The following is an 11,854-nucleotide window of genomic DNA, read 5'->3' on the forward strand; positions in this document are numbered from 1 at the left end:
GGTCACCAGTGCGACAAGGGCACAAGGTGATAGAGTGGGCGACGACTCGATTGATGCTGTCCCGCTGATACTATAAAGTGACGGCGCACCGACAGGCGAGAGAAGTAATACACATCGTTATATTGACATGGTTACTTGATGGTTACATTGTCTTTTGGGATGGACTTGAGGATGTCGGAACCGTAGTCAACCACCTTCTATCTAGAATAACAGAAGCCAGTGACCTTGTTTCAAGGACATTCGAGGACTACATACCTATGTGTAATCACCGTGGAGATGCCACCAATAGAGAAAAGTCAAAATGCTATTCATTGACTGGCCAACTTGAACTCGATCAAGCATGTTTTCAAAAACGGCCATATCTTCACGACCTTCAGGCCAGTTCGTTTACCGTACCGACCGCTTCATTGGGGATAACACGTCAAAAAACGGGAATACCATGAAAGCTCTTACCTAAGTATAAAGTCCTCGCTCACTTTCGCAAATGTCGTGTAGTGAAAGCTTATTTTAGCGGGTGACAATTGCAAGTGTGAGGATTTTGAAACGGGAACAAAACAAAGCACGCACGATGCTCCTGATTTAACGACATGAGTTCTAGAACCGTGATTTGGGGGAAGAGGTTCGGGAGCCTAGGATGGAAACTCGAGAGCGCATGCAACCACCGCCGAGCGAATTCGATTCCATTGAGTCAGGATACCATGACCGGCCTTGTGGACTCGGACATGGGTTCTTGAGTTGTCGAGTTTGTAGTATTCTCAAGGTGTGATTAATGTGATTTGCCGTTATATATAAGCAGGCTGTGAAGCGATGTACCGTGTCCGGTAGTATGTATGAATTTTTCCTTATCGACCAGCTGGCTCAGCCTTTTAGGAAGTAGATCGAGATGACAAGTCTAGGATGTACATCTGCGTAAGGTCAGCCTCTATCCTGGAGCACAAATGAATAGGCCACGCTCACCGTGCCCTCAGTTCGCATAGAACCGTTTACGGATTTTTCTGCACCTGACGACATGCTAGCTTTGTGGAAAAGAGCTGCGCGACGTACAGAAATCGGTACTCGGATATCTTGAGTCAAGCCCTGTTAGGTCCTGTTGGCTGAGGTGAAAAGTTCGTAAGCCACAAGGGTCCATACGGTATTAACTATTCATATATTCGTGCAAAATCAAGTTCCGATGGCAACGTTTAGCAACGTTCGCGTTTTCCAGAGAAAGTATCAACAGTAAAGTGATACTGAGGCGAGTTTAATGGGAAGGATAGTCATTCTACAGCCCAGCATGGATGGATGTGGTATCGGTTAAAGCAGACGCGTAAGAGTCAGGTGATGAGAACTGGTTTCGCGCTCCGCGCTTAGCCTGAAGTGTTTTTCTTTTTGTTTCTGATCTTAATCTTCCAACGTGTCGGTAAGCCTACTTGACTATTCTGAACAGTTCACTCTAACGCATTCGCAAAGTTCCCTCCAATATTCCCCGCTATGAAAAACTCGGAAGTTAATCTGATAACGGTGTCGCCCGTTCCTTAATGTCCTTGCTTCAGTCATCTCCATCTCTTTTGTACCAAATCGGTAGCGTTCGCTCTGACTTACTGGTCCTCGTTGTTTCTGATCTAAAATCCGTAGGAGATCTACTGCTCGCATCTGCGTTATTGAGATACTGGACAACACCGGGTAAGTGCACGTCAGCTTGTAGTTCTATATCCACGGCCACTGCTAACTTCCCCTTCGGGCTTCTTCTCTTCAATCAACGAAACTGAACATCTGCTTCTCAACGTATTAGTCGTGGTTCATTCTCATGTGACGTGAAGCCCCGAAGGTTTGTCGAATTCGCCTCCACTCGCTCCTACCCAGCCTTCTAACACATTTTAATCATTAGTGTTGCGGTTGCCATCTACACGACGAGAGGCAGGTGTCTTGGGCAGCGCAAATCGGTACTGGTCATTCTTGTTGTGAATGGTAGTGGTGCGTTTCTGATCCTTTCCCCCGTTTCTGCTTTTCTCGTTCTGATAACATCTCACCTTTACCAGTCCAGTTTCGGCGGCAACGGGCTCGGAGGATCGGGCAATACTTGACCGGGACCTCCAGAAGGTTGTTTTTACTTGGAGGCGGCTTAACGCGCTTGCGGGAGCGGATTTGTTTGTGTGTTGGTGAACGGTGATGGTTGAACGTTGAGCTCGTACGTTAGTCTTCGGATTTTCGGACCTTCTCTCGTAACCATCAGTTTTCTAGAATCCACCCTGCATATTTCTGTCATCACTGAAGAAAACTCCCGAATTTTTCACCTCGCAAATTCTGGCACTCTAAACACACAGGCGGCTCAATCATCCTATCATCCTTCCCTTCCCTTGTCCCAGAAACGACTCCGGGTCGCGTCCCTCGGGAAAATGGGGTTGATGGTTGAGATTTCTCTCCGTCATGGAGCTTTAAGGTACCCCTCGGTACGACATCGCGAATGTTTCGAACAGCTTCGAGCCCCTCCTGAGATGTGCCTTTGGCTAGACGATGGAACGACGTAAATATGGTACGTCCGCCCTTGCGATATCCTTGAATCTTTTGCGCTATCCTTACATACATTATGACATCTAGAACCTCGAGGACATTGTTCTGGAATGGCGCACTGACGTGCCCACCGCTACCCCTCAAGCCTACCGGGGGGCTGAGTATGATTCTCAAGGTTCGCTTCGCGCTCAGGGTTGCCACCAGGCGCTCTTAATAACACAACTGTTGGATTCGATGGAGTTGGAGGTTGGGCATTGACGGTGGATGCGGGGAAGCCACAGCCTCTACCTTAACACCGGGTTGGGGATATTTCGTGCTATGATCTGAATACTGTGCGTTTGTTCCTGCTATACCGCCCTCCTACACGATTCTTACTCTTGTCGTTACAGATAATCTTTCCTCTTGAAACAGTCGGAAGATAAAACCCGAGTTATTCGTCGGGGCAAGCCAAGCGCGGTGTTCAGAGTTCGCGACGACTTTCACACTATCCATCCCAGTTCTCAACAATCCTCCATTTTGCGTCGTGGAATGGCTGTTTTCCATCCGTATTGTGATGCCACACAAAGCTTTGATCACCCTTCACCTTCCGATACCGGCCCTTTTATACCTCAAAATGTAAACCGAGGTCCCCGTCTTTGTTGTCGGAAATGTGCATGAGCCACAACCGTTTCTATAAATGCCACTTATAACCGACTTTGGTGTTTCTCGCCTCCCTTCTCGTGCAATGTTTGTCCTGGAATCCGTACCCCCTCCCCCTACCTCTACTCTTGACGCATCCGCGAGTTCCAGCCGTTTAGATCGTGAACCATACCATGTCTCCTCCTCCAGCATGAACTCGCCACTCAAGGAGGAACTTCTCGAATCACGCTTCGCTGACAGTCATGTATTACCTCAATGTACCCGTAAGTACCTTATCCTTCCTCTCTCATATTTCCGGGAACCTCACATCCTATTCGAAAAAGATTGTGATATTACTCCAGATGTCTTCTTCCTTTCGTCCGACGGCTTCCTTCTCGGCGCTCACGAGTCCAACCTCCGCCACTACACCGGTAAACTAAGCCGGTACACTGACTTCCATATCCGACAACAACTTCGGATCGTTCCTATGCCGGGGTGCAGGAGAGATATCGTCAAAATTTTGCTCGCATTCACGCATCCTGCTTTCACAAAAGATGAAAGTATCGGTAAAAGCGCCGCCCACAGGCTTGTGTTCCTGGACTTAATCCGTCTTGCGTATGCGGCGGAGAAATATCAGGTCTGGTTGGCTATGAGGGTTGCTAAGATGTTGGTAGAGTGAGTGGCTTTCAGTGTTTCTTGATTAACCGGTGCTCACGCTCTCTTGGAATCTGATTATCAATAGAGAATATGCGCAACACTACCCGCATCATGCCTTCATGTGTTATGTTTGGTATTACCAGGAACTCGATCCTGCATATCCGATTATACCGAGAGCGCTAGCTCGAGTCCCGAAGGCTCGAATGGAGGTTTTCCAGCGTTATAATCCCGTCCTTTATCATTTCTGGGAGCTATTGAAGGCTCCCGAATGTTGATTTGGATGTTGGACGTATAGAATTTTTAATCAAGTTAATACCATGTACGGCTCCAATTACCTTATACTTCTTCCTTTGTTTCGGCTCATTTGTGGATAATTCTGAGCTTCATCTCAGCTTTTCAGGGGCACTCTCGGGATTTTCATTCTTTTTAGTACTATCTTACACTTGTAACCTTCCATCTATATCTTCAAGTTGCAGTACATTGCTACCCTGACGCGTGCAGATCATCACTGCATCATCATATGACTCCAGACAGCGCAGTGCGTGGGAACCAATTACTTGACGTCTGACGTCTGTTAATGCTGAACCTCTTGCTTCACTGGTTCCAAACTGGTTCTGTCGAACGTCCAATAGGCTCGTAGTATCCAAAGCTCTACGGGTGGATTGGCTCAGTGCGAGTGTAGAGCACAGCTGGTGACTTATCGGGCTCATCTATCTGATTCTGATCCCCCTGGAATACCTTGCCACATGTCAAGCTTCATCGAGCATTGACTCAAAAGTCGACTCCATCAACATCAACCAGTCCTTCAATCATACTTGGCGCTCTTCTGTCATTCCAACTGCGCCCCAGAGCCCAATAGAACTGTGACCATTCTTTTGGAATTCAGCCTCCTGCGAATTGCGGGACTCGTTGATGAACGGCGGTCACGAACGGTCGCACAGCATGGAAATCTTGCCGCTCGTGTCTATGTACCTACACTGGATGTAGGATAATTGTATGGCTATCAAAGCAGAGGTAAGTGTGCGGCCCAACCGTGGCATAACTGGGGGTGTTTATTATTATACACTTTACATAGGCTAAATTAACTTCTTTCTGCTCAACTTTCATAGCGTCTTGACATCTACCCGCTCTACTCAGGACCATGCCTCCACCGTCTACGATTCCAGTCGCTACCTCTCAGTTAATCGGTACATTCGTTGAGACCTTTAGCTATGGTGTGTTGTTATCCATCATTCGATGGACACCAGTGACGTCGCTGACTACGTTGTCCCCCTCTTTCCATCGTTTCTCGAAGGAATTTACCTTACGATTTTCCCTCGATGCATGGCAATCTTTTGGCGTCGGTACAAGGGCCAGAAGGGGCAAATAGGTAGCTCAGTCGCTATCTATTTCATGTTCACGATGATATTGTTGTGGTCGGTCATAACGGTGGTCCGTGGAACTCTATTTTCTTTCTTTCGTGTGTCGTTTTTGACCTTCACACACTTCCCGATAGCACGTTGTGGCGAATCTCACAAGAGCTTTCCAAGCTTTTACGGCCAATATCAGTGTCGGAAGTGCAGCAGAGGCGTATTTCAAGAATGGGGATACCTCGCTCAACATGTGCAAAGTTGCGTCGAACGTTACGGTGACGCTTATTGGTGACCTTGTCATGGTACGTGTTTTCTTGTCATATTTCGATCGTGAATCTGAATAAAGCAAAGTTATATAGGACGGCTATCATATGGAGAAAGACCTGGTGGATTTTGCTCGTCACTGTCTCTTTGTTTATAGTGGACGTCGGTAAGTAAGCTACGGGGGTTCGACCTTCAGTACATTTACCGAAAATGTCTCGCTGACCTACCTCTCACTGACAGCGATGTCGGCATGGCATACCTGGTCTGTGGGCGAAGCGGAACCAGGCAGTAGTATTCTTGATTCAGCCACATATCAGCGCTCCCTATACTTTTTCGCCGCTACGCTGGCTTTCAATCTGGTTTGCACCAGTGCGTCCTTTTTTCTCATCATCATTATTTCATCAGGTGTCTGATGGTGTCCAATGTCACGATGTAGTTCTCATTGGATTCAAATTGTGGCGTACACAGCGGGATCTAAAGTTTGTTGAAGACGGTCACGAGTATCACCATTACAGTGCCAGCCGCTGCCGATATCATGCGACAAGAACGACCGTTATTGTCCTGGAATCAGGTAAGGTTCTCTTTCACCAATGATATGTGGAGGTGTCTTTTACCTTCCTTGAACGTAGCCGCCATCTATTCTGCCGCTTTGGTCTGTTTGATTGGGACTGCATTGGTTCATTATTCGGCCTACTTCATCTTGTACAATTCGGTACGTCCTTCCTGACAGTCAGTTTCCCATCTTTTCCTACCGACATCATTGATATGGGGGCCAAATCGTTAATTATTCCCTTCTGAACCTCCAATCTTCTATCCAGATGCCGCCGCTGGTCGTAAGTGTCCTACTTCGTATTTGCTTAGACCACACTCCATCCTCACCCCAGATCGGCGGGGCCCTTTAAACTGAAAAGGGCTCAGTCTTTTCATTCGTCATTTTGAGAAGTGCTGTTCAAGAGGACGATGCCGTAGAAACTTTCGGGATTGGCTCAGGCGCGACATATTACGGAGATACTTGGACTCTGCGTCCTATCGTGCCTTCTCTTCAAGTACATGTCACTCCGAGGAATGGAGTTGTTAATAGGGTGCCAACTGTGGGGAACCGTTTGGGAACTATGAATCTCTGAGGTTGACTGTAATTTCCGGGAGGGTGAGTACGATCAATTATCAATTTCTAGACTGATATTGACTCTCGTAGTCTCAATATTCTACGCAGATCGGAACTGTCATCCTTGCTTCCTAACGAAACTTGAACGTCAAGATTGTAGATTTTGAGTCATCAACGGGAAGTGGAGCGTAGTTGTGAATCGCGGTGGATTTTTTGTAGGTCTGGATTTAAGTGTAACAATACTCTTCGGTCGATGACTGGTTGACTATCTAATTTGGATGATTAGATTAGAAAGATAAGATCTTGTTGAAAGTTCTGTCATCACACTGCCACTCGCTCATCCTTGTCCGGATCCCCTGACCGCGCTGAACCCAAAAGTGTTGAGGATCGGCCGATCATAGTTGGCTGCGGTCGCTCCGACATCGCCGTCCATCCCGAGTCCATGTGGTATTACATATTCTAGTACCTTATATAGTAACTACCTACGTAAGCCTTTCCGTCCTTGTCGTCTCCCTCTGTCGACGCCGTACGCGTCCCTTCTACAAAAAGTGTTCACCAAAATGATAATTGACAACTTATAAGGGCTCGCTCGGTATATTTCCATCGATTTTCCAGTTGAAAAAATACTGACTAAAACTCTGAGTTGTCTTTTTAGGTTCCACAAATGATTGTCAGGGCTAGTCCGTCGTTCTTGAAAAACCGATAAGAGTTCCATTGGTGCAGGATTTATCATCCCAAAGGGAGGGGGACTGTTAAGGGCATGTTCCTCAGTATCGGGAATGTAGACCGTAAGAACAAACCTTCTGCTTAGCTTCGACTGCGGTCTCCAACCTCCAGGGTTTGAAGAAAAGGATTTTTCATCCCACAGGTCACGGCGCGGAGGAGACTGTTGGATAAACAGTCGATGCAAGTTCGTAGAACGACGAGATATTCGCTTGGTACGTTGATACCTCGTCGTGACCCGCTTTATCAACGCATCTCGTTCCTGTCAAGTCCCAACTGGCCGCGATTTCCTCGACTAGTTTGACCACTAACCCTATTGTGGGTAGTCACGAGGATACGATAGAGTTCTCGGACGGTCACAGCCCGTAATCCAGATATCCTCTTCGTGTGAAGCCGAACGCAGTTGATATCATTGCAGTGCAGGAAACGGTTACGCCCTCCTTATCTGGCTCCGTTATTGTCCAGGTTCCTGCTTTCCCCTCTCTCTCATCCCTTTACTCTCCGAAGGTCAATGTGCAAGAATTGCCGGGTTTTTAACATCCAGGGATCCACCGACCTACCGTTCCTACTACAAAAGTCCTTGCACTAGTCGTCGTATCCACAACCGGTGCGAAACCAATAACTCTGGGAGCAGGAATATCACTGGTAATAACGTTCAAACAAGTACGCCTCTCTTTATCCTTGCTTGTAAATTTCCAACTTATTAACAGTTCAAACACTAGATTATGGGAAATCTGCTGATCATGGCATTCGGGAAGGAGATTCGGATGATGGATCTGAGGACACGAATGACTCCGATGCTGACGATAACGAAGGCATCAATGACTGCCGTGGAAATGGCAACTGCGCGACATCTTGTACGTTCACCATTATCCTCCTTCCCTCCACGTTTCTCACTCTTTGCCGTAGGGCCATACACGAACGCCATATCTAGAAGAGGGAACTTGCCTGGAAACGGTCTTCAAGATAGTACGGAACACGGAACATACCCGGTCGCCGCATCGTCAGCGTTTTCGTCTCCTCAGATAGAGATGCCCCTCACCCTACCTCAATCCCAATTCAATCCTCTTTCTCCATCTACAAGTCTTCAGCTTCAGTTGTTCCAAACACCGAGGCAGATAGTCCCATATCCAACACCCCCGTGTTCCCCATCCGCACCTCTATCCAACAGAAATCCTTTCGATGAAGTTTACCTTTCCACGGAATTCGACAATCGATGTCGGATATCCGGTCCTTCATTTGCGTCTTTTGTTGGTGGTACTTTCTATGAGATTCCTTAGACGAATCCTTATAAAATGTACATGGGCAGTTGAGGTTGGCACGGGTTACCTACCTTTCTTTAATACTGATGGATATCTATCATGCAGGATACCTTCTTTTTGCTCTTGCTTTCTTGTGTACGTATTTTGCTAGGATTACGTCCTCGGTACTTAAATCGCCTATCTCGTCCATATGCAGGGTAGGAATATGAACAGGAACAAAATCCAGGAATTTGAAAACAGTTCTGCTGATAAAGATGCTCTCGAGATCCGCATTCCCTGTCTTTCAAAATACCTCAAGGGATTGTTGGCGGGCTGAATCACTTCCAAGTTTTTCCGCCTGTTACTTTGAAATAAGTTTATTTACTTTCGGTAAACCTGGTGTTCAAGTTCTCGTTAAGCAAGCATTTGTCGGAATCCTGTGGTTTTGGCTCGATGCCGGAAATGGCGTTAGGTCGTGTGTCACGTTTGTAAGTTAGGTACATCGTATGTAATCAATCCATCCTCTTTTTGCTCCCTCCATCGCAGCGTTACGTCTCAAGTTCGCCTTACGGTTGTCCTCATCTCTGTGGGACTGTCTCGTGTTCTTGCGTCTATACCTGTTCTTAACGGAATTGTTTCAAGGTCTCATGTGCTAAGTCAATGGGAAAATTGTGGAAACCGTGGGAACCGAATAGAGGAATTGAAACTTCGGCCTCGGAGAAAACCAAGAAACCCCAGCCATTCAGCAAATTCAGCTTCGGTTTGGATCATGAGCCATTCGAAATACACTTGTAAACACGCATTTCGAAAGTCGACCCTTCACATGTCAGCATGGACTTATTTTTACTCACCTGGCGACTTATATTCAGTACCCACTGTCGGCAACCCACCATTACATCTCATTGTATCACACGACAGTGTTGGACGGGCGGTGCCCCTTGGTGCCCTGCCTTTGAACGTGGGCGGTGGTTTTTGGGCACCGCCCTATGGGCACATTTTGAGGCAGCTGCCCTTTAGTGACCTGCCGAGTCCGGCATTTTCGTGATGACAACTAATCTAGTCTTATCTGATCTGATATTCTGAACTCCGATATCACCGATCGTACTTTCTCAGACAGACTCGGACAGACTTGCGGAGACCACCATACATCGTGGGAAAGGCAGTTCAGGGGCACTAAACCACCTGGTGCCCGCCCCAAAGGCACCGCCCTGCTGCCTTTTGACAAAGGCAGTGGCATGCCACCGCCCTTGACAACACTGTCACACGATGGCCTCCGAGTCAAATTCCCGTGCTCGCTCGCAAATCGAGGCCCTCTTGAGCCTCATATCCTCGTCAACCCAAGCAGCCATGTCAGAGTACGAGAAGACCGGTCATGGCATTCCTAGCCCCAACTCCTCGGAATCTCATCCATTGGACGATGAAGTTGGTGCCCTTGCGTTAAAAACGGCCATACGGACACTCGAAGGTGCCTGTGAAAGGTTATGCACTACTCTCGCTCAACCGATGCATACGCTAATCAACGTAGGAGTCTTCTATCTTAAAGTCGTTATGATTGTGACTTATGTTGCCTCCACAGCGCGCCATGCCATACGAGGCACCTTGTCTCAAGTTTGTCGTTGAGGAAGGGATAGCCGATATCCTTGAAACCACTGCTCCAAATGGCGCCAAAGGAATGCACGTCGATGATATTGTTACTAAGATGAAGAATAAAGCTGACCCGGAGAAGATCGGCCAGGTGATGCTTCTTCTGTCGACTAGAGGGTGTTTCCAAGAAGGTCATCCCACTTTTCATTTTTGTTTGTCAATCTTCGTTGATAAATTCGGATTTCCTTTTCAAAATAGTCTCAAAAGACGTCTACGCTAACAACCGCATCTCCCTCCCACTACTATTGTCCAGTCCGATATCTTCGACCATTTCGCTCTATTCGGGAGAGATCCTCCAAGGCGTCGCCATGTTACCTGAGGCACTCGTGCATCCGGAATATGCATCCAGCAGGAAGGTCAACAAAAGCAGCTTTTCGTATCTGATAAGAAATGAGATGGAGAATGCTTCGTATTTCGATTGGATCCAGTCAAATGTAAGATTTCCCGATATAAACCCTAAATTTTACTGACCCTGCGCATCTAGCCACATGCAGGAAAGGTACCGGCAAAGCTCTGCTTTTTTTTGTTCGGAGCTCCATCTCATGACTCTTACGATAGCGCTTTCAACGAGCCATGGTGGGATTTAGCCGTACTGTTGGTTCCCCAGATGCAGTTGTACAAGGTCTTTGTCGTCGTTATTGCCTTCGCGTTCTATCAGCTATTCACGGATAAAACCCATGGGCCATCAGTGTATCCTTGGGAACAATTACTGTCTCCTGCTTCTGGGAAGAACTTCCTAGAATTTTGCGACGTTGGTTCAGGACCGGGCGTCGTCTCGTTAGCACTCTCCAAATCTTACCCCAACAAGTTCAAGATTATTCTTCAAGACCTGCCTCAACCGCTCGAACACACAAAAACAGTGAGCGCCCATTTCCATCTTTAGGCTGCCGCTCATGGATGATGTTTCGACGACTCAGCTCTGGTTGGCTGAACATCCAGGAGCGGATGTTCGGTTTGTTCCTATCAATTTCTTGAAAGAGTCGCCGATCTCTGGGCAAGATGTTTATTTCGTGAGTTCACTATGGAACTTGGAAGTTGCGAACTGATTCACTGAAACGATACGCAATGTATGACTAGCTGAGCTACATCATCCTCGACTGGCCAGATTCAGATGCAATTATAATTCTGAAGAACGTTGCTAAGGCGATGAAGAGTTCAAGCCGGCTAATCCTTCGTACGCACATTTCCTGCCTCCGAACCATACGATACTCAAGTATACTCTTATAAACTCTCTTTCAATGTCACAGATGAATATATCCTTCAACATGCCTATCATGACCAAGGCTCTATCGGATCTAGCGAACTGGTGAGACCCTTCTATCAGCTCTCTAGCCTCTCGGATGCTAAATCACCCCACGCAGGCCCCAGAACCACTTCTCCCAAACTACGGTTGCGTTCGGCCCGTCAACTGCAATGTCGTACGTGGGACCCAACGTTTTCGCCTTCAGTGGCCTCACATATTCGTTCACACTGAATCTTTATTTTATTCATCACGCCAGATTATGCTCGCTCTATACAATAGTTGCATAAGAACAAGTGAAGACTTTATAGCGCTCGGGTAAGGATTTTTTATTTTGTTTTATTCGTCGCTCACGATATTGACTGAGCGGTCTAATAACTAGGCGAAAATCTGGTCTTGAACTGGTGAAGTTATGGCCGCTATCAGAAACGTGTCTGATCGAGTTCAGGCTAGCGAGTTAATTAGGGATTATAACTAATGAGTATCGAATGCCTTTCTCATGAAAGGGACTATCTCCCTT

The 11,854-nt window shown here is 47.1% G+C and overlaps 4 protein-coding genes across 4 annotated transcripts; all 4 read left to right on the plus strand.

The window, feature by feature from the left end:
* Nucleotides 1-3,166: 3,166 nt before the first annotated feature.
* Nucleotides 3,167-4,040, plus strand: E1B28_008135 (uncharacterized protein; the record flags this gene model as incomplete). Its single annotated transcript, XM_043152921.1, has 3 exons — nt 3,167-3,392; nt 3,453-3,783; nt 3,851-4,040. The coding sequence occupies 3 exons, from the start codon at nt 3,167-3,169 to the stop codon at nt 4,038-4,040; spliced, it is 747 nt and encodes a 248-aa protein (XP_043008204.1).
* Nucleotides 4,041-4,906: 866 nt separating this feature from the next.
* Nucleotides 4,907-6,283, plus strand: E1B28_008136 (uncharacterized protein; the record flags this gene model as incomplete). The annotated part of the gene is made up of 9 exons (XM_043152922.1): nt 4,907-4,979; nt 5,060-5,196; nt 5,261-5,419; nt 5,469-5,547; nt 5,622-5,750; nt 5,818-5,952; nt 6,011-6,093; nt 6,200-6,214; nt 6,266-6,283. 9 exons carry the CDS (start codon nt 4,907-4,909, stop codon nt 6,281-6,283), a joined length of 828 nt encoding a protein of 275 aa, XP_043008205.1.
* A 963-nt stretch (nt 6,284-7,246) lies between these two features.
* On the plus strand, nt 7,247-8,489 carry E1B28_008137 (uncharacterized protein; the record flags this gene model as incomplete). Its single annotated transcript, XM_043152923.1, has 6 exons — nt 7,247-7,274; nt 7,333-7,424; nt 7,480-7,574; nt 7,628-7,872; nt 7,932-8,066; nt 8,119-8,489. The coding sequence occupies 6 exons, from the start codon at nt 7,247-7,249 to the stop codon at nt 8,487-8,489; spliced, it is 966 nt and encodes a 321-aa protein (XP_043008206.1).
* Nucleotides 8,490-9,716: 1,227 nt separating this feature from the next.
* E1B28_008138 (uncharacterized protein) lies at nt 9,717-11,795 on the plus strand (the record flags this gene model as incomplete). Its single annotated transcript, XM_043152924.1, has 12 exons — nt 9,717-9,971; nt 10,027-10,225; nt 10,293-10,528; nt 10,579-10,593; nt 10,653-10,716; nt 10,784-10,953; nt 11,012-11,104; nt 11,172-11,268; nt 11,342-11,400; nt 11,456-11,512; nt 11,594-11,652; nt 11,717-11,795. 12 exons carry the CDS (start codon nt 9,717-9,719, stop codon nt 11,793-11,795), a joined length of 1,383 nt encoding a protein of 460 aa, XP_043008207.1.
* Nucleotides 11,796-11,854: the final 59 nt, after the last annotated feature.

This window comes from Marasmius oreades, chromosome 5 (genome assembly GCF_018924745.1).
Source record: "Marasmius oreades isolate 03SP1 chromosome 5, whole genome shotgun sequence".
NCBI lineage: Eukaryota > Fungi > Basidiomycota > Agaricomycetes > Agaricales > Marasmiaceae > Marasmius > Marasmius oreades.